The following is a 22,725-nucleotide window of genomic DNA, read 5'->3' as shown; positions in this document are numbered from 1 at the left end:
ACAGGGTGCCAATATTTGCGATATCCACGTGGCTTACTTACCACACAGACAGACAGTCACGACAGTGGTGGTGCCTATTTCACGAGTATGCTCAAGTCAGCAGAATTGCTGCAATGACACAGCCAATTAAGTACCAGTAATTGTGCACTTTATGGCCCTATATTATCGGTGCGAGATTTTACCCTAATCGAGCAGTGCGTGCCAATTTGAGGACCTATCAGGCACCGCTGGTTCGACAGCACGTGTTCCATATGTGTGCATACGTGTGAGATTTCGCATTGGGATGCATTGTGTGTATGTGTCAACGTGAGTGTGCATAAAGAAGGCACTTATGGTATGCCACATGGTTGCTCAAGCACCCTTCCCTGAATGAAAAAAATCAAAATCTTATCCCGCTTATCCGATTTGTCAGTTTGTGGTGTTTAAATATCGTCTACACAGTTACCGATTTACTCGCCCAACCAGGCCCCGACCAGACGCCGTGCAAAGCACACACAGCGCAGTGCAAAGCACGCAAAGCGTGCACAGCGACAGGGCTGTGTATCACACACACACACAAGCCTCGCCCGCGTGGATGGTTTGCGCAATTTGATGGGGTTGGGATGGATGATGGAGGCATAAAATGTTCATGTAACTGTTGTGGCTAGCCAGAATACATGTTCAGAAATTGAAGTTATTGTATCACAGACTTATTGCCAACTTTCTCACATTTTACGCCATGATCATGGCAATTTTCTGCGATGTAACAATACATACATGTACTACAAACTTGTAGTATGTAAAGCTCGGTAATTCTGTAGCGGAGAACAAATGCACACGATATCGCGATCGCACAGTATTCGATGTGTCAGCTATGCAGCTAAAGGTGCAGTGAGTGAGGCTGGCTTTTTGTGACCCATCACTTGTCAAACAGCATTCCATACAGCAAGAGAAGCTCGCTCGCCAGCTGCTGAGTACGCGATGGTTCATGGGATATCACATTGGCGTACGGCGAATGAGGTACCGATAATATAGGGCCGTAAAGTGCACAATTGCCGAAGTGCCTGTGCATATTTCCAATCGAACCCCACATCCATCGTTGATGACCTCATAGGTTAGTCATTGCATTTGCACACCGCCATCTTTTCGAGGCAGGCTTTCTAAAGCTCGCGCTGAGCTGTGGTCAGTGGTGGAGAGAAATATCTATCACCAAATCACCAGTCTGGAGGAGTCTTTTAATCATAATAATTTTGTAAATTTTACTTTACGGCTCTTCTCAAGCCAGGGGATTCCGTGAAGCCAAATGCGTGAAGCATGAAGCCAGACACAATCTCCTCGGAACATATCCCCAACAACATGCAGACTGATCTTTAAGATGTTAGGTCAAGCGCTGTGACGTGGCTGCGAGCTGCTGCAGTCAGTACTAACTAATGTTAAGTGGCAGTGCCAGTGCACCCTTCGTATTATGGGCCATGTCCTCAAATGACACAGAGAAGTCACACTTAACCCGTGGCGTTAACCGTTAGTTCTACTCGCCCACAGATCTCAGTGACACGTTAGAGTCAGCACTTGTGCCAGTGGTCATTGGTGGTCAGTAAAGGAACTAGAGTCCAGAGACTAAACTCTAACCGGTTACGGTGTCTAACATCTGATGAACATGTTAATTGTTAGATTCCTTCATCTCACACATGCCCTGAACTGACATGGCCATGCATTCTCACAACTTTTAGTATCAAGATGCTAAGAACTTAGCGCAATTTTTCAGAATCCCAGACAAGACGACTTTCTCTGTTACCTTCTCATCGCAAAGCAGATTCTACACACTTCCAAGATGGATGAAAAATAGGACACACTCTAATCATGTTAGCTAAGTCAGTCTAAAAATGAATGTTGTGGTCTAGAACAGGAATAAAATAAAATTAAAAACACAAGGATCGGAATCTTACCATCCAGTAAATCTTTCGCTTTGGAACTCATAGTTCACTTTCTCTTGAGATTGTCATAATCAAGATACGCAGAAACCAAACCCAAGAATTCACGAGCCGTTACAAGTTTCGTTTCTGCCACAGTTTTCGACCTGCGAGAGCTACATTGCATTGAGGTGATGGACGACGACGAAAGCGCCTACCCATGGCATAAACGCATAGCAAGACGATGGATGAAAGGAACACCACCGCGGTACCACTGTTACAGCTCCTTGACTATACACAGCATGCATAGGCTTTGCATGCAGGCGGCTCAGGCGCGCGCGGAGTCGCGATCGCATGCAGGCAACGACAGGCAGGCGCGAGTGAACGAGATAAACGAGAAAGAAGAGAAACTCGCTGAATCGATCATCCATAAAGGTCAAAGAGAGGTCAACGACTCAATGGAAGTTCAAGAGTCAGATTTGGGGAGGAGGGATCATGATATAAAAAAAAAAAAAAAATAGACTGTAAATGGAATTGATTTCGTCAAGTTCTGATATGTATATGCGATTAATATTCACTCTTCACTAGTTTATTCATTCAATAATGTGCAATGTAAATACAATTTTATAATGTGGGGTGGTATTCCATCCTTTGGCTGCCGGTTCAGTTGTGTGTGTCATAGTCAGTGGTAAATGTGTGTACGTGGAGTGTGTGTGGCATGCAGTGTGTGTACTTGTACGTGTGTATGTGTGTGTCTAGTGTGTATGCGAACCATGTGACTTTTTTACAGCTGCAATTTATAAGTGGTGAAATGCTGACTGAAGATTAATACCAGAAAATGGCATCTGTTCACAAATTGCTGAGGTAAGTAGGATTTTACAACTTTTAAAGTTTAGTTCACTCTATCATCAATCTGTACCATGATTTAGAAACTAGCCACGTACCGCCGAGGTCCTCGTCGTCGTATGCGGTGCGTGGCCTGCGCACAGTCCCGTGTATTGATATACTTGTAAGCTTACGACAATTTACCATGCCCGGACCGACTACCCAGTCCCACGTGCTGGAATGTATGTCGGGGTCGGTCAAGAAATTGCTGCTCTTCGTGCACATCGTACAGAATGTCTTTCATCATGCATTATATTTATGAGAACAAAATCCTAAATTGTCCTACTCAAAACACTTTTAGCCAGCTACCAAATCAAATGAAATGCAGATTAAATTTGAAAGGAGTGTTCATGCCTACACAGGCTAACCTAAATTAGCCGGACCAGACGCGGAGACGCCGTTAGTAATATAATATCATTGCATTGCAGTATTGAGTATAGGAGAGTAATTGCCATTCAATAACATGCTAAAGATGAGGAGTGAAGCAATACGGACGCTTACAGACCTGATTTTAAGGACGGATTTCGGTGGGTTTTTGACGTAATAAAAAAAAATGTGCATACCGATTATTGAATGATTATCATAGATTAAATACAGGGATTCCTTATATTTTAGTTTTCCATGATTAATAAAGATATTCATGAAGGAAACGTACACCCACCGCTGAAAAATAAAAAACGTCTGCGAAGGAGTAGATGTGCAGCCACTGTCGCAAAGCGACAGCGGCTGCGTGTAGTTAGACCATGTCCAGTGCCATTTCTACAATTATGCGGAACACGATGTCGGACAAACGAGGGCGGCCTCGATTGCCATCAGCATCACCATGATCACAGTGAAAACCACAACAACTACAAAACTAATGAAAATTTATACGTTCCACCAAGAATTGTGCATTAGGCCTATAGTTTATTCACGCAAACTCCATGGAACAAAAATGGCACTTTCTAGCCCAACCCTGACTATTTTGCTACACAGGATATTGCCTTTGCCTTTGCCTTATCCTCTGCAGAGGGCGCATTTTGTAAAAGGAGTCCAGTTGGGAAAGGGTCTTGAAACCAGACTAGAAATCTATGCGCAAATGTGTGACCAAAATATGTGCTTTCGCCACCGTTTTCTGTGGCATGCGTAGCATGGTTGACGGCGTGACCTTTGAAAATGTAGTTCCAATCGCGTTCCCGATTATTTGAATATGGCCTTGCGAAAGACTGATTTTCCGTTCGCTCACGCTGTATAAAATCAGTAAATTGTGAACTGTGTACGTCAATATCGATTTATATCGATAGCGAAAACATGAGGTCTAATTAATGAAGATTGTGCCTAATGAGTCCGAGGTGACAAAAATGATGTAAAGAATCCAAACTCTACGTGATCGATATGTTTAGGCCAAGTAAAAAAAGAAAGTATAGTTTCTCGTCCGGGTTTTTTGAGATCAGTGATGAGGGAGGTCCTTACTATCTTATTTAAAAACAAAATATATTTTCTCGTCTGGGTTGTTTGAAAGCAGTAATGAGGGAGGTCCTTACTATTTGCTATTTTTGATCGAGCAGCCGTGTCAGGCTCAATTTGGCACTTATAGGTGAAGCATGCTCAACATATGAGTACAGTGAAATCTCGTTAAGAGGTCTGATATAAAACAAAACCTTGTAGAGTTCTATGAATATGACAAGTTCATTTTACTTGCGTGATACCATACCGTGAATACTTTTTCCGTACATGGAAACGCTATGGGACATAAATTATTCATAAGTTGAGTTGAAATTTTGAAGTGCGCAAGCGCGTGGACTTGCTAAAATTCTATAGCTTGGCCAATTTGTACACGAATGAACGGACTCGCATACTACTAGTATTCATGATCACATGTGATCACTGCGTGCGGGCAACTTTACAAGCTACAACCTCAACAGCCACAGGCTTGGATAAGTTGGAATTGATGCCACATTACCACTATTCGTACATGCATAAATGGCCAAATAAGAGCTCTTCCGAAATCTTTTGCACGCCCTTTTTGTTGACCGGGTACTACCACTAGTATTCGTAAATACACCGCTACCACAGTAGGCCTACTTCGTACTTGGCTATGATTCCAGTGATGAAGCAGACATGTATTCACAATCGACTTCTCAGTGCTGCCAGTGACTCGGGCATCGCGAGTGCACTTTCGAAACACAACAATAAGATCATAATACCAATCCACATGTAAACTAATAATAGCAAATCGCACGGACTTCAGTAGAGTGTAGTCTTGCATTTTCAAACTGATTAGTCAATTAGACGTACATGATATGTGAGGGTGATTGTATCCAATGTACAGAGTGCTATGAGTGTGCAATGTTATGTGTGTTGTATGTAGAGCTATCGCAAGCGGCAGTTCAGTTTCCTGCAGTTGTTCACTGATCGGACGAACCTCGTGAGTGCAGCGCAGTGACATGTTACGCACAAACGTATGTACATTGACAACGCACACACACACATGTCCCATAGCATTTCCATGTACGGAAAAAATATTCGCACTGTGCGAGTCGATATTCGGTACAGAGGATTTTCTGAGTTCGCAGCGGGACAACCGCCGGATAGAAAATAGTAAGTATCAAAAAAATTGATGCGGCAATCAAAAAGGGGTGCGGGCGGGGACGATCGAGAAACAACAGTTTTTTATATTTTTAAAGCCAATTTTTAAAAATAGTAAATGGCCCAAAAAAAAGCATGCGGCAGCCAAAATAGACGCGCGCGAGGACGAGCAACTACTATCTTTTTTTACTTTGCCTTACTTTGTCCTTTGGACCTTCCTGGTACAGCCCTGTCATGTTTTTACAGTGACTGGGCACGGGCTGTGTGAAGTTAAGCCTATATGAGCTAGCCACAATATATTTCAACATTTAGAATCTAACACATTAATTGTTTAAATAATAGACCCTAATGATATTCATGCAGGCACACATGGAATTTTCCCTGATATTATTAGAGGTGGGCTATAGAGGGTCAATTTTAGGTCATATTTTCAGAACATGCTCATCACACCTTAGTTTGATGACTTTTTGCCTACTGACACCATTTTTGAAAAAAAGAACGAAAAAAATGCAAAATCCGGGGTGCCCCAGCCGAAATCGTAAAAAATCCAAGATGGCCGCCGTTTCAGCTTTAAAAAGACATTTTTGGCCATAACTTGGCTATTTTTTGGTCTATTGTGATGGTTTTGGTGTCTAACCCCATGTTTTAGGGGTCAAGGAAATGGATTATCATGATAATTTTAGTGGAAAACCCAAGCTTCTACATGAAACTAACCTTTTTCCCATATTTAGGGTTGAATTTCCTTCTCCTTTACCCCTACCCCAACCGCCATTTTTTTTTTTGCCTTTTTTTCCCGCATTTTTTTCAAGTCATGTTAACTACCATACTTTTGATAACAAGTTCTAGCAATCTGTTTGTTTGTTTTTTTTCTACCGACAATACAGCAAGAAATATACAAATAACTTACGGTATACATGTATGTGTCATGCCAATACTGGTATGTGGCTGGTGCATTCAGAATGCACGGTAACTGTGGAACCAGTACTAAATACTGTATCTGCTTTATAGTGTCCAATAACATTTTGGTCATAAGACCTTCAACAATATAAATAAATAATAAATAATAACAAATAACTTACATTATACATGGTTTAAATAACGGTTATTACATTGTATGTGTCATGCACATATCGGTATATACTGTGGCTTGTGCATTCAGGATGCATGGTACATTGTAACAGAAGCCAGTGCTTATACTGTATCTGCTTTGTAGTGCTGATAAACATTTGGTATTCAGACCTGTAGTGCATGACACATATGTAAACCATGTATAATGTAAGTTATTTGTATATTTTTTGCTGTATTGTTGTAAGAAAACACCACATCGATAGCTAGAACTTGTTATCAAGAGTATGGTAGTTAACATGACTTGAAAAAAATACGGGAAAAAGTGAAAAAAATGGCGGTTGGGGTAGGGGTAAAGGAGAAGGAATATTTATTATTATGTCTATTTATTTTTATTGTTAAAGGTCTTAGGACCAAAATGTTAATGGACACTATAAAGCAGATACAGTACAATACTGGTTCCACAGTTACCATGCATTCTGAATGCACCAGCCACATGACCAGTATTGGCATGACACATACATGTATACCGTAAGTTATTTTGTATATTTCTTGCTATATTGTCGGTAGTAAAAAAAGAAAAAAACCCAGATTCCTAGAACTTGTTATTAAGAGTATGGTAGTTAACATGACTTGAAAAAAATACGGAAAAAAAGTGCAAACAATGGCGGTTGGGGTAGGGGTAAAGGAGAAGGAAATTTAAACCTAAATATGGGGAAAAGGTTAGTTTTACGTAGAAGCTTAGGTTTTACACTAAAATTATCATGATAATCCATTTCCTTGACCCCTAAAACATGGGGTTAGACACCAAAATCATCACAATAGACCCAAAAATAGCCGAGTTATGGCTAAAAATGTCTTTTTAAAGCTGAAACGGCGGCCATCTTGGATTTTTTACGATTTCGCCCAGGGCACCCCGGATTTTGCATTTTTTTCGTTCTTTTTTTCAAAAATGGTGTCAGTAGGCAAAAAGTCATCAAACTAAGGTGTGATGAGCATGTTCTGAAAATGTCACCCTCTATAGCCCACCTCTAATATTATTTTATCTTTTGATAGTAAAGTTTACTAGAAGTGTAGTGGATGTTGATAATGATATCAAATCAATCAAGAAACAAATGGAGACTTTGATCCATGTTGTTCATGTAGAATCTACTGAACAATGTCCAGTGAATGTCAATGTGACAATGAAATCTAGCAACAATCATCGTTTCTCATTTCTTTTTAGGTAGCCACAAGATAATCTACTTGCAATATTTGGGATGGAGGACTTTTGTCAGCAGGAATTCTATACTTTTTTATTCTAATTTGAGCTAAAATACTAAATACAGTGTATTACAATGTACTTAATCAGAAAAAAAAACCCAAAAACCATTTCATTTAAACTAAAACATGTTGCCCATGATTTTACTGACCGGGCCATATTACTGCAGTTAAATTTCACAGCAATAAATTTGTTTCTACATGTATTACGCTGATAAGAAATGCATGGACGCAGATAAAGTATTTCATATCCTTACCAATTACCAATCTACAATACTTGTGAAATAAAGATCGAGGTATTTTAAAGAGGCTCGATTGCGGAAGAAATTTGGCACCCATGATTTGACCACTTATGCCCATGGTTTGACATATCACTCAGTATCATACTGACACACACATGGATGATCTTTACTTCTCTTTTGTGGGAGTACTGTAAAAGTGGATATTTTCGCGCGACTAATTTTTTGCGCTTCGCTGGGTAAGAAGAGTTTCGCGTGTTTTTAATTCCGCGGAATCAAGACATCACGCACAGGAGCATATGGCAAGCAAAAATATTCGCGTGCTTTTATTTTCGCGCTAGTTTCTGGTTGCGCGAAATGCGCGAAAATTTCAACATCGCATAAATTTCCACTTGTACAGTATCTTGTAATGTTGTATGATTGATACATTATGATAAACTATTGGTATTACTGTTGATTGACTCGTACAGCTTCAAAGCCGACCATGGCTCGGAGAGTGATGATGGAGACGCAGACTACGATGTTCAGCAAACTGTCAGTGCTAGTGAGGAAGAGGTAAAAGTTTCCTCAGGCATGTTTAGCCCTTTCTGTGTTAATGAGCCACATGTGCACAAATCTCAAACACAAACCAATGGACAGGAAATAAACATGGCACACGAAGGGTTCAAACCCATTGAGGACAAGCTGATTTGTTACAACACGCATTTCCCATAATATAGTCCCCTGCCTGAGTAAACTGGGGATAGGTCTTCAACGGGGTAATAAAGACACATGATTTTAGCATTTTGCATTCTGTAGATGGCTTCTTCCTTCTTATTCTTACTTCCATTTGCTGATTCCCTGTTTAATCTCTTATTGTGACTTATCTGATGGCAAAAGTTGCTAACTCTGCGTTTGTGAGATGAAAATAAAACATTGCTTGTTCCTATTCAAGCTTATTCTGATTGTGAAAAAGACATTTTTCTCTGAGATGGAAGTTATTTTGAGGCAGTTAAGTTGGAGCAGCAAGCCAGTAAAAATTTAAGCAAACAAAAGCAAACAAACTAGAAAAAGAATCACTCTGTTAGAAGAAAGTCACAACAGTTGATACATGAGTGTGCCATTAATGCGGTGATGTAAACATCCTTTGAAACTTCTGTTTTGGACATTTCATTATTATGTGTTAGTATTATTCCTTTCCTTTAAAGCACAATATGATTACAATCTTTATCAGAGCTGCCATACCATGCTTAAAGTGATTTCTTAGTCAAACTGTACATAACATTTGTGTTCCATCTCGTTTCATTGGTGCTTCTTGTATAATAGACAAGTGTGCTAATGTTATAAAATTTTCTTGGTAGTTTCCTCTTGGAGCCAAATAACAACCATCGCATTTCACCTGTTGTAATCAGATACATTGCAATATGTAGAATCCAGCTTGGCTGTATTTGAATTTACTGTGTTAGGTAAATCATGGGCTTAAAGTGTTTTTGTATTTGTGTGTTTGTTTGTTTTTTCGCTGAGGCCTTCTTTTTTTTTTTAAGAGCAACCCATGAAATGAATATAGTTTATAAGTATTAAGGATTTGCAGGTAAAGTCATCACTCCCACAACTGATTTGACTTTGTCCTAGGATGATCTGGAGGATGACTCAAGACATTCTCGTTTGTTGGATGCCATCAGCTCAATGGATGCAAAAAAGAAGTGAGTTTGTTAAAAGAATTTTCTGTCTCTCATCTGGCTTCTCGTTGAGTAGCTTAAAATAAGGCAGGGATTAGCTGGGGACTTCAAAGTGGATCTGCATCTCAGCCACCGGCATATGGAATTAGTGACATGTAAACAAACAACAGAATTCTCTGAAGAGGCAAGACTAATTTGTGTCTGTAGTGATTTTTCAATTTCATTTCTCTAATATCCCTACCTGTGAAGAAAGGAATGTGTTTGCCCATCATTGGGTCAGATTCTTAGCAATCTGCCAATACAATGCCCCGATTATTTGGAGAATACATGTAGTGGACATAGTCTCCTGATGAACTAAGGTGTTGTTATAGACTTTGAGTTGTATAGAACTGTGCGATTTTGCATGATAGATGAAATACTAATGTATGATATTGATCGAGACAGGTACAAATCTCACTCAGGAGTAAACTCTGAAATGTGCTAAACAGTGGCTCATATGTATAGCAGCATAACTCGTGTATTAATACTTTCATCTGTATTTTATAATGATATTGTGTGTAACAATAAAGATTACTGCATACTTCTGTTTGAGGAGATTCTTGACTGTGAGGAAGGCAGTTTCGATGTAGTGTACACCAGAAATGGTGACTCATTGGATTGTACTTTCATATCTGTGTAACAAAGGCTTTAAATGGACATCACATGCAATATGCATCCCGCGATGTTCATGTGTCATAATCTGTTTCTTTTTATTGGTGTATTCATATATAAAACAAAAAGTAAAACATGCAAGCACATACACCCACACACACAGACACACAAAACCCTCACATGAACTCATGATTGTGAACATACAACTTACCAGAATGATTGATTCATTGTTCTCATCTAATGCATCCAAGACAAATTATGAGTGGATGTATTGTTGATATTTTATCACAGGTCAAAGGTGAAACAGAGGTCAGAGCCAAGCATGGAGGTTTCAGAATTTCAACTGAATACTAAAGATGGTGAGTACCCTGCCTATTATTCCAACAGATAGTTAAAATTTGTCAATTAATTCCACTTCTTTTGATGTTGCACTCATTGCAACTCACATGACAATTCCAGCTGAGGGGAGTGACCTCCAAAGGAAATATCTGGATATCTCATTGGTAGATCACTTTGAAGCCTCCACACTGCCATCTTACCACGCACATTGTCATACATTTGTGTACAGAGCCCACAGCATCTTGTTTTCTCAGTGACAATATCTCTGCTGGAAAATGCGTGCATGTCGGCGTAAGAGTATAGGTGGTAGCATGGCGGCTCAGAGGCTTCAATCGTTTGTACAGGTTGAATGGGCCAATGAGATATTGAGATATTCTATTATATATAGAGATCAGTGACCCCTACCCTGTTTGGTAGATAATGTGTGCTCAAATTCATGAAATTCTTCGGTCAAGATGTTTTTGTTGCAAATGATTAACAAAATGCCCTACATTGACATAAATTTATATTTACATCGATGAATGGAAATGATGTTCATTAGTTGCACATAATGTGTGTAGTCTTATATTCCCCCCCCCCCCCCTCACTTTCACAGCTCAGGGCAAGGGAGTGTGGATCCATGACTTGATGGGCTCGCTGCGGAACACGCCGTCCCATGCAGCACTCAAGAAGCAGATGAACATCATCAACAAGCGAAAAGTTCTGCCCACTCCACTCCATCAACACGAGGCAGACAAGGTATGCTAGCAATTGAAACCATTATGGACAAAGGTTTAGCTTTTGCAGCAGCAAATTCTGCATTATCATCTACTTGGCATAGAAATATTTTGCTAGATTTTGCTGAATATCCAGAGCTGCCAACTAGTACTGCTTTTCAGTAATGTCTACTGAAATTGGAAAAGAATACTGAAGGTTACAAGCAAATTACTGATTTTAGAAATCATTGTCTGTGATATGTTCTATTACACTGTAAAGGATTACTGATTTTCACTCAAAAAAGGTGCAAATTACTGATTTTCAGCCATCAAAGTACTGAAATACACACATTTCTCTAAGCTTTGGAGAAGTATTCACCGACAAGACTTCCATTACAAGCTGAAGATTCAAAGATGACAGTTTTGTTTGCGATAATCTCACTATAACTGACAAATTGGAAAAGTATCCGTTTGAAACTTCTCACATTGCCATAAAATCAAGACATATTTTCGTTGATCATTTTTCAGTTCATTCTAGTGTTATATGCTCTTGGCTCCATACAGCAAGATGGAAGTTCCATCTGCTCTTTGAAGCTTGTTTAGACTTTGAAAACTGTTATAAGAAATATTTAAAAGTTACTCCTGTGATTGCATCTTGAATTCAGTCAGACATGAAATGAGAAACGATGTGTGGAAAAATTGTCAAGAGACTAATAGGAGTCAAATAACTGAAATAATCCCTTTTTTAAATTGGGAAAAGTAATAGGCATTGCCCTTCTCAGGCTAAACTATGTTTATCCATCCTTTATCTCACAGGATGGATGAGCTGCAGTAAGTATTTTGTATTCTAATACCCCGTTTATACTGCTAGCGGGTTTCAGAGCCTCCTCGAGGAGGTTCGAAAGCCCACTCTGAAAAAGCAGCCTCTTGTCTGTTTATACTGCTCGCCAAAAGCAGAACCTGGCAGGCCCTAGCAGGCACAACCTTCTCCTCTCCTCTGATTTATGGCACGGGCTTTTGAGCGACAGTGTGCAAGTTGAAAGGCTTTCTGTAGCGAGGATCGGTCGAGATGGCTGGGTTGTTTATGTAAGCAGGTGATGACCTTCACCAATTACCTCCGGGTTGGCCAAAAAGCGGCTTCTCGAACCCCCTTTGCGTTTATACTGCAGTCGAACCTCCTCAAGCCTGCTATAGCGGGTTCTGAAACCTCCCCCATAGGAGGTTTCAGAACCCGACCCGACCCGACCTGATCGGATCGCCTTTTCTGAATTCTGTCTGTTTATACTGAGCTGGAAGCCTGCTCGAAGCAGCTACAGGGGGTTTCAGAACCCCCTTTTTCCTTAGTATAAACGGGGTATTTCTCTTTGTATTAGTTTGATTCACTTCTCAACTAATCCCTGTGCCATTATGCTGTATGCAGCTGTGGATGTTTACTTTTCCTCCAGTGAATCACAGAAAGTTTAGCCAGGAATTTTTTTTTTCTCCAAAAATACATTATCACTACAAAAACTGTAGTTTGTATTCCATTGAGTTTATTCCAAGAGGTAGTCATATATTAACTCACTCTTTGCTTGCATTTCTACAGATCCAAAGGAAGAAGGCGTATGAGGTGGTCAGCAAAGAGGTGTCGAAATGGGACCAGGTAGTGACCACCAACAGAAAGGCGGAGCATCTCTCGTTCCCCCTCAGTCAAGATGGACTAGGGCTTCCCACTACAGATCAATTTGTCAAGAAGTTTAAGGTGAGAAGATTTTTTTTTTTCTCAGAACTTGCCTTTGAATGACATCTTTTTTGTAAGTTTAAGCAAGAAAATAATTTTAGACTGATATTTTTAGCAAATGCACAGAGAGGATGATAAGTCGATATATTGGGAAAACTCAAACTAAGAAGAGATGACAAGAGGATAATTACCTACAGGGCTAATATTCCTATCACAACTTCTTTCCTTTATCTGCCATATTGCATTTGTATAGCCATGAAAGAAAATGCAAGCCATGAACTTTTTATAGAGAAAAAAGAGTGATATTACATTTAGATATATCGTTACAACAGTTTGGCAAGAAAGTACAGATTTTGTTAATATGCAGCATATTGGGGTCCTGATGCTAACAAATATTTAAAACAGTTCAATGCGTTCTTAATCTTTGAAGGATTAATCATTTCCCTAAGGAATATTTTACAGTGTACACAGATGTACAAGTATGGTGCTATAATTTGTGAGATGACATGGTACATGGCTCAAGAGAGTGGTTGTCTTTTAAAGGGACTGTACAGTACTGGTTGAGGTGGGGATTCATGTTTTGAACATTCCTCAGTGAGATAATGAAAAGCCTCTTATGAAATATGAAAGAGCATGTAATTTTAAGAAGGATTCAACGTTTATTTGATGAAAATTGGTTTTCAAATGGCTGAGATATAAAAAAAAAAGTGCTAATGATAAAAGGCGACATGCCACAACTTTATTAAGATCTCTTTGTTTCACCTTGTTTTTGGATATCTCAGCCATTTCAAAACCGATTTTCATCGAATAAACTTTTGATACCCCTTAGAACTGCATGCTCTTTGACATCTCATATAGTGGTTTCTGAATATCTCGCAAAACATTAAAAGCTAAATCCTCACCTCGACCAGAACTGTACACACCCTTTAAGCAATGCTGCAGCCATAGAGTGATTTCAATTTATACAAATATAAGTAATGCTGATCTGACATAAGTAGTTTAATATATGTGTGTGTGTGTGTGTGTGTGTGTGTGTCTGTCTGTCTGTCTGTCTGTCTGTCTGTCTGTGTTTTCATTATGGAAGTCTTCCTTTCAATGAAGGTAATGTGTAATGAGACACAGAACTGTATGAAAAATGAAGCATGAGGCCTCTCAAGCTAGATTCAACATGCATTGGTCATAATGCATTCAAGAAGATCCCCTCATGATGACAATTAACAAAAATTACACTATGAAAATAGTCTACTGTTAGTGTTAGATGAACTGGTCGTGTCCTGCTTGGAGTGTTAATAATCATCTAGATCATGTGCTCAATGGTGTCTGCTTGTCACCCTTTCTTCCAACAGCCAAGTACACCCCTTGAGCAGGAAGTGTACAAGGTCCTGCATGGCAGCAAGTTTGCTGAGCGGCCGGACCAGGAACTAACAAAGGCTGAAGAGGAGGCTATCAAAGCCATGAGCCTGTCTGAGGTAAGCCCTGCCCCCTCCTCCCCCCTCCTTAATGCAACTGAATACAAATCAATTTGCTTTCAGTCCTGTAAAAGTGGAAATTGTCGCGGTGTTGAAATTTTCGCGCAACCAGAAACTAGCACGAAAATAAAAGCATGCAAATATTTTTGCATGCCTTACGTTCCTGTACTTGGTGTCTTGATTCCGTGGAATTAAAAACACATGAAACTCTTTTTACCTGCCCAAGCGCGAAAAATTAGTCGCGCAAAAATATCCACTTTTACAGTATATTATTGATATTCATGGTCCTTTTAGGGTGAGATATGAAGTGAAAAAAACAGAAAAAGAGCTGAACATTTGCAAAACTTCAAACTCGATTTACTGGAAAAGAGGTTGCGTGAAGATATGTTGTTTTGCTGTCTCACGACTGCCGTGAATTATCATTGTTATCATTGAGAGCAGTGCAGCTGTACATGCTGAAATGGTACATATGCCATGTATTTCATCAATTGGTACATGTACTTGTGAGATGTTTTCAGTGGTGGTTGGAAAAAAAAAACAACAACAAAACACTTCCTTGTATGACATTATATTATGACAGTGAATGAGGTGCAGAATCAAATTTGTCTTTCCACCACTTCGTAACTTTTTAACTTGTCAAACCTCGATCTGTCTTATCAGTGAAAATGTAGAAGTGGCAACCCACAATGTGTGCTGGTGTTTTTGTCCTCTGTTCTCATGTGCTCATAGGCAAGAGAGCGGAGAGCTGAGCTGCAGAAACACAGAGCTCTGATGTCGTACTATGAAGCAAAATGTCGGCGGCAGAAGAAGATCAAAAGCAAAAAGTGAGTACTTATCTCAATTATCTTTGTAACAAACTTATCATTATCAAATTTTTTTTTTTTTTATTTTCTTGCAAATTGTTCATTACCCCCACCCAAAAAAAGCAACAGCAAACCCACAAATGTGTGTGTTTATGTTGATGCAATGTTATTTTACATACTTTCAAGTCCTCTTTTACTGCAGTATAAAGTAAGAAAAAGTTCTCTGAAAATGGAAGATGATAATATCTTTTAAGTATGAATTCACAAATCAGTTGTGATGTATTAGCTGTAAATGACTGATTGTTCTTCTCTTTTGGTCATATTATTATAAATGATTCCCAGGTATCCGCTTTATAGCTGCATATGTTAGTTCATGCTTCCCAATGAAATGGAATGGTTGTGCAAATAAGTAAGAATGATGAATTAGTGTAAAACTCTGAATAGCATGCAATTATATCGGGTACATTGCATCTGCATTTAAAGGGACTGTACCTTGCCCTATGATCTGTAAGGAAGGGGCAGTTGGTATCTGAACATGGTGTTGGTTTCTGAACATGGTCTTTTGTCAGGTACCATCGTATCCAGAGGAAAAGTAAGGCAAAGGAAGAGGGCAAGAAGATTGAAGATTTGATGAAGACAGATCCAGAGGTTGCCCAGGAGATGCTGAACAAGCTGGAGAAATCAAGGGCACAGGTAATAGACTCCTACTTCAGTGCACATTGCCCAAACTTCATTGATGTTGTAATTACTATACTTTACATAATTTCATCGAGTTATGACCGAGATGGAATCATGTAGTGAAGGGATCAATTTGTTTTTCCCAAATATCACAAAATTTAGTATGCTGTATGCCATCATGGGTTCAGGGGTCAATACAATATTTCCAAAATCAGGCCTTCAAGACAACATTAGTTGACAACATCAGTGTGAGAATTTGCAATTAAGAACCACGGCAACAGACTGAAAATTTAGCGTTCCTATCCAAGAGAAAAGTAAGTAATTTCCCCTCCTTTTAAACTGTATACATCACAGTTTTGTTCTGGGAGGCAATATATTGTGAGTCAATAAATGTCAGTTGACTTTCGAAATTTACAAAACTTAAACTATCTTGAAATATATAATATATACAGTACTTTGTCTCATCAGTGTGTAGCACATGTTTAGTTAACCATACACACAAGAAAGCAATGGGCATATACAGTACAATATAGTGTTTTGTGTGCCTTTGTTTGTGTTTGTGTTTGTTTGTTTTTAAGCAATGTATGTCAAGTGCTCGGAACTTTCTAGAAGCAAAGTTTATACGAATAATTATGTGAGACCATAAATTATTGTCTCTGCTCCTGTTATAGTATATGTACTTCACAAGGGATGCATTAATTCTATTTCTTTCTTTCTTCTTTTCTTGTAGGAGAGAATGAGTCTGAAACACAGGAACACTGGCAAATGGGCAAAAACGATGATCAGATATGGTCGTCATAATATTTCAGTAAGTGGCAAATATTTTGTTTTTGTTTGTTTGTTTTGTCTGTTATTTTCCATGCTGATGAGGTATTTTGGAGCTGCCAGTGTAGAGACATACAGAATATGTGTTTAGAATGTATCAAGACTGTAAAAATTGTTTAATATCAGCAGAAAATGTTGTGAATTGCGCATGTAACCACAGAATACCATACTGTTTTTAAGAGAATGAAAATTCCAGTGGAAGTGATATGTGAAAGAAAAAAAACAAAACAAAAACAAGGAAATATGTGAAAGAGTGTGAAATGTCTCCTCAACAGTCCTTGCAGTTTTCTCAATTTCCCCTTATTTGTTTATTTTCAATTATCTGCAACCTGTTTCTGTTTTTTGAATGTTTTCTATTCTTATTGATTAGCCTGAATATGGTTCTGCCCACGTAGAGAGGCAAAAATCAAGAGTGTACTCATGACACGATAATGCAGGGCTCGACACTAACTGTGGCCCGGTGGCCCAGGGCCACCAAAAATGAGAGGCGGGCCACCAAATTTAAAAAAAGGGCAAATTTGGTGGCCCGCCTCGGGCCACCAAAATTTTTTGAAAAGAGTGGCAATAAATTCATATCTTTTTGAGCCGGAAATTAGCAGTTGAATTTCTTTAAATGATGGATGGAAAGGACTGAATGAGTGCCTGAGAGTGAGTGTTGCGAGTTTGTTGAGGTTTTTTTATGAGAAGATATATCCAACTTCCAATTCTTACTATGATAAAACTAAAGTATTTGAATCATTAAAGAAGGAGGACTTTTAATGTGTTTTATTGGGGGGGGGGGGTTTTCGGGCCGCCAAATTTTTCTCTCGGGCCACCAAAAATTTGAAATTGACGATTTTGGTGGCCCAATAGGGCCACCAAACAAAAAAGTTAGTGTTGAGCCCTTTAATGAGAAGAGAGATTATTACAGCTCGCATTGCATCAACAGGGAAGACAGTAAAGTGGCATCATTTTGCTTTCATTTCATGTAGCACACTATTTTGCAGTTGATAGTAATCTGTTCTTTTGCCTACAGGCAAGGCAGGAGCTTGCACAGCAGCTTCAAAAAAGCCGTGAACTCACAGAGAAGGTCGCAGATGTGAATGAAAGTGAGGAAGCTGGTGGAAAGAATGAGGAGGAGGAGGAGGAGGAGGATGAAGCAGAAAGCATCCAACCCTCCCTCAGTGACATCAATAATCCTTGGTTCACTGGTGGAAAGGTTGGTAAAGGTGATGAGGAGGGCGAAGAGGAGGAGGAGAAGAGGCAAGAGGAAGGGTACATTGCCCTGGAAGAAGTGCGGGTAGATAGATCTAAAGATGACGCCGACGATGATGATGATGGTGATGAAGATGATGAGGAGGATGCAGAGTTGGCTAAAGATCATGAGATGTTGAAAACCATCCAGGAAGAGAGGCGGAAGTGGGCTCAGGGGGATACCAATGGTAGCGATGGCAGTGAAGCAGACGAAGATGAGGATGATGAGCCAAGCGCTAAGATGAAAAAGGTCCATCTGACGAAAGAGAAGATGAAGGGAAAGAACAAGGAGAAAGCTGGAGGGGCAGAATCGAAGAAAGTGAGTAGTAAAAAGAAAAAGAAGAAGCAAGTGAGAGTTATAGAGGTGGGGAGCGATGTGGAGGATGACAGACAAGAAGAGGAAGGACTGTTGGATGAAGGTCTGGAGAGGCGGCAGACGGAGGAGTCGCTGGAGGAACAGAGCTGGTTGCATGGGGAGGAAGAACAGAGTGCAAAAAGAGCAGCTCCCTCACTGTCCGCTTCTGTGTCGGCGGACTCCGTTGGCAGCCAGGGCCGGAGGGAGGGGGTGCCGGCATCCGGCAATGTTGACCCCAAGAAGATCTTCACCCTGAAGACCACCGAGATGAAGTCCTTGGCGCCCCAGCTGGTGGAGGAAGGGGACGACCTGGATGGGGAGAAGGGGCGCAGGGAGCACCACATGAACATACAGCAGGCGTTTGCCGATGACGACGTGGTCGGGGAGTTCCGGGAGGAGAAGGCAGAACGAGTTGAGAAGGACAAACCCAAGGACATTGACCTGACGTTACCGGGATGGGGCGACTGGGGAGGAAGTGGGGTGCTACCCTCAAAGAGGAAACGGAAGAGGTAACTTTTCTTGTTTGGTGAAATCTCAAACAAACAAACAAAAAATAACAAAGGAGGTGACAGTTGCCATACTGTGAACCCTTGAAGAGGAAACAGAAGATATAACTTTTCCTGTACAGGGGAACCTTGTTGTAATGAGCTGCCTGGTCCTACTGAAATTTCCTCATTTGTTGGGTGTATCTTGTTATATAGGGGATAAAAACAAAAGAATATAAAAAGAATGGGACCTGCAAAATCATCATGTTATATCACGTAACTAGCTATTGTCCAACCTCCTATTAACAAGGTTTGTCTGTATTCTGAAGGAACACACACACAAAAAAAAAACAGAAGATGTGACTTTGCCATCATATGAACCCTCAAAGAAAACATGGAAAAGGTAACTCTTCTCATATTCAAACTCATCAAAGAGAAAACATATGAAACACTTCAGCCGTTGCCCTGAACACTCAAAAGACAAATTGGAATACAATAGGTAATATTTCCTGTATTATGATCGACCCTAAAAGAAAGATCTACCCATACTAAGAAGACTAGAATGAATATTTACAAAGATTTGGCCCAAAATCTGTAACTTTCTATGTATCCCCCTTATAGGTTCATCAGGAAAGCTCCGCCCCAAGCACCACGGAGGGACGCCAATCTTCCTCACGTCATCATCAACGAGGATCGAGACAAGAAGTTCGCCCTGCATCAGGTGAGAGGAAAGCTCTGCTCCGAGGATGTGTCTTTCATCCGAATTCTGCTCTAAAGTCATTTTTTCCTTTACTGCTCCTTTGGTAGATATTGTGTAGAAGCAATACAGTTTGTCATTATGCGAAATGAGTCAGGCCAGAAAGTTGCATTATCCATTTATGCACTATCAGTAGAAGGTGTCAATTCGCTACAGTGGGAGACCTTGCCATGAGTCCTGCCAGAAAGTTCTTTGCTTTGTTTCAACACCATCAATGGATCACATACGTTGATTTATTTCAAGGGCCTACAGTATGTACATGCTGTGCAAACTCATCATGACATTTATTTCATATTCGTGCGGTGCATATTTTGACGTGTGTGCTGTACATTTTTATAATCTAAGAGTCAGAGGTCAACGACAAAGCAGTATGAAATACATAAGGGACAGAAGTATTCTCTTGCTAGTGATAGCCAACTGCAAGGCAGCTTGAATTGGTTGTGTGCAGTTCTGCTACTGTATGTTATCAGCACATATTGTATGCAGAAATAAAAATACAGGGCACAATCATAAAGGGCTGCAATGTTTGATTTAATGCGTGCATGAAGGCAGTTTCTTTAACCCACTGAAGACTAGTCTCGAGTATGCTCAGACAGGTGTCTATGGGAAACGTGTGTTAAAACAAAATCAGCTCTTCCTTAAAGGATTAAGGAGGATGCAGGGTGTGTATGTCTTATTGCCACCTCTTCCTGCAAGAGTTCAGCAGGCCTTGTTGCACTAGAGATCATGCATGTAGTAATATGCCTTTATCGAATCTACTACGGCAATGAACAGAAATACTCTAAGCCAAATGATTGTTGGTGCAATTTACTGTGAATGAAAGTAAATAATCAGGGCAAATCTTGTATGTCATTGACCCAAGAACTTCAGCTTTTCAGTCCAGTTTTTCGATACTTGTCATAGAAGCGAATAATGAATTTCTTTGCAAGGTCAGTTTATGAAACATTGCAGAACCAAACCCTCAAAGGCTTGGAGACAAATATTTTCTAATCCAGTGTTCCTTTGGTGTCTGCCCCCTCCTCTGCCACAGGTGAACAACCTGCCTTTCCCATTCTCCAGCACGGAGCAGTTTGAGAGGAGCATCCGCGCCCCCATCGGGGGTACGTGGAACACCCCATCGGCTGTGAAGGCTCTGACGAAACCCCGCATCTCCACCAGGCTTGGCACTGTCATCGACCCCATAGAGGCCGAGGAGGCGTTCAAGGGGCGGGGCGGGAAGCAGAGACAAGGGGACCAGAAGCCCAAGAAGACGGGGCCCACCCCTGACATTGTATTCAATGATGACAGTGGTAGAGATGGCAGTAGGGGTACGGGTCACAGTAAGGGACATGGACGGAGGAGGAAAAGGAAAGGAAAATGAATTTCAGAACACTTTAGACAGTGAACGAGATCATTGGACACAATTTTCAACAACTGATTACCAATGCTGATATTTATGACATCATTTGTATGATCATATATGATGATATGAGCGAGGTTGCATTTTCTTCCACCAGTGTGAAGACTGGAGCAAAGACTAGAGGAACTCACATATCATCCATTAGTGTCAGGAACAGAAAGTGTCATGTATTAAATGTACAGTGGAACATTGATCTAGGGAGGTTGGATATACAAAATCCAAAAACAACAAAAATGCAAAATCTCACCCAAAATGGTACACCAGAAGCACTAGTAATGCAATCTCAGAGCATACCCAGTTATGTGATGTTTTATACTCAATTACAGCAGTTACTAACAGTATATGGGGACACAGTATTATCTATTGTGTGCAATTGTTGTTAGCTCCATGCGATTTAATACATACTATTGCTTGGGCATGATTCAGTTATTATGTACTTTTGGCGTTCTACTTACCCATCATTGAGCGGGAAGGGCCCTTAATGAACGAAAGTCGGGTACACCGACTTATATTGTTTCACACTTTTGATCTCAAACTTCTCCAAAACAACTTATCATCCCAGCAAATTGCAGCAGCCAGCAAGTTTCTTAGTAGAGTCTTGTTATATTGCAAGCAAATTCCAAGTGGTGGAAGATGAATTTTAAGCCCTTCTGAGAACTGTTTTACCTCTAAGTGTAGTTTTTGTCTAAAATTCAATATTTCCTTCAGCATTCTATATTATATGCTACAGTTGTATTTCCTTTTTTTAGCCAAAATATTGTTCATCTGTACTTTTCTATCAGTTTGTTTTGTAATGTCCACCAGGAGGCCTATGTTGCTTTTTTATTGTGTGTGAGTTGGCAGCCCTGCTCATGTGTATCTGTCTGTCTGTCTGTCTCTCCCCTTTGTTTGTCTGTTCCTGTCTCGCTTACACACACACACACACACACACACACACACACACACACACACTCGATTGATTGATTGTTGTGCCAACATTGAGGAAGATTACTCTTGTCTTGATGGAAATAACCCACTCAATGTTATTTGTAGTTTTCCCCTAAAGATTTTTTTTCTGATACAGTGCACTCCCGTTATAACGAACATGGTTATAATGAAATTCCCAAACCAAAATAAAAATTCAGGCCGCAACATTATCCGCTATATGTTTTCATTATCTATTTGTTTGGTTATAACGAAATTTTGATATAGCGAAAGAAAATTGCCGGTCTCAAGGACTTTCGTATTATGGAAGTCCACTGTATTTCAAAGAAACATCAGAGCTGCAGTAATTTGTGTAAAATTATGCAGGCAGGTAGATACAAACCAGAGAGGTGTCATGATCCTACACTTGAGTGTAGGAAACAGAAATATTTCTTTATTATGTTTCCACCAATCAGCATTCTCCCTCTCTCTTTCTCTCTGTCTCTCTTTCTCTCTCCCATGTTGACTTTGATACATTTTGTTTTTTGTTTGTTTTCTTTACAGTTTATCCATACAATGGGTGATTTCAAGTTCAGTGCTAGCTCCCAAATAACTGCCTAAAATTAAAGCTTCAACACAGACGGTCAGATTAACGAAGCGATACCGCTCAAAATTATCGACCCCAACACGAGGTAGCACCATTGCGGAGCCCGTGGGAATTGCGCGACAAAAAAAGTGATGACGCATAGTTGAAGTCAAATATTAAAAGATGTAGTCATGACTGCTTAGTTTTAGACACTTAACGAGAAAGACAGATTAAAATGCTAACACCAGCACTGAACTTGAAAT

The 22,725-nt window shown here is 40.0% G+C and overlaps 1 protein-coding gene across 1 annotated transcript; it reads left to right on the top strand.

Moving 5' to 3' along the window:
- Positions 1-2,644: 2,644 nt before the first annotated feature.
- On the top strand, positions 2,645-21,875 carry LOC140242236 (U3 small nucleolar RNA-associated protein 14 homolog A-like). Its single transcript, XM_072321980.1, has 13 exons — positions 2,645-2,753; positions 8,377-8,461; positions 9,518-9,588; positions 10,507-10,574; positions 11,150-11,292; positions 12,835-12,990; positions 14,316-14,438; positions 15,168-15,262; positions 15,811-15,934; positions 16,650-16,727; positions 17,760-18,841; positions 19,439-19,538; positions 20,605-21,875. Exons 1-13 carry the CDS (start codon positions 2,728-2,730, stop codon positions 20,932-20,934), a joined length of 2,481 nt encoding a protein of 826 aa, XP_072178081.1. The 5' UTR covers positions 2,645-2,727; the 3' UTR covers positions 20,935-21,875.
- The last annotated feature ends 850 nt before the right edge of the window (positions 21,876-22,725 follow it).

The sequence above is a fragment of the Diadema setosum genome, chromosome 19 (assembly GCF_964275005.1).
Source record: "Diadema setosum chromosome 19, eeDiaSeto1, whole genome shotgun sequence".
Lineage (NCBI taxonomy): Eukaryota > Metazoa > Echinodermata > Echinoidea > Diadematoida > Diadematidae > Diadema > Diadema setosum.
The sequence above is the reverse complement of the archived record's forward strand: the minus strand, read 5'-3'. Positions and strand labels throughout refer to the sequence as shown.

Excerpts from the sequence above, each read along its gene's own strand:
- LOC140242236 (XM_072321980.1), top strand. The coding sequence starts at position 2,728 with ATGGCATCTGTTCACAAATTGCTGAG. Across the intron at positions 11,293-12,834 it reads ATCAACACGAGGCAGACAAG|ATCCAAAGGAAGAAGGCGTA; the intron begins GTATGCTAGCAA and ends GCATTTCTACAG. Across the intron at positions 18,842-19,438 it reads TCAAAGAGGAAACGGAAGAG|GTTCATCAGGAAAGCTCCGC; the intron begins GTAACTTTTCTT and ends TCCCCCTTATAG.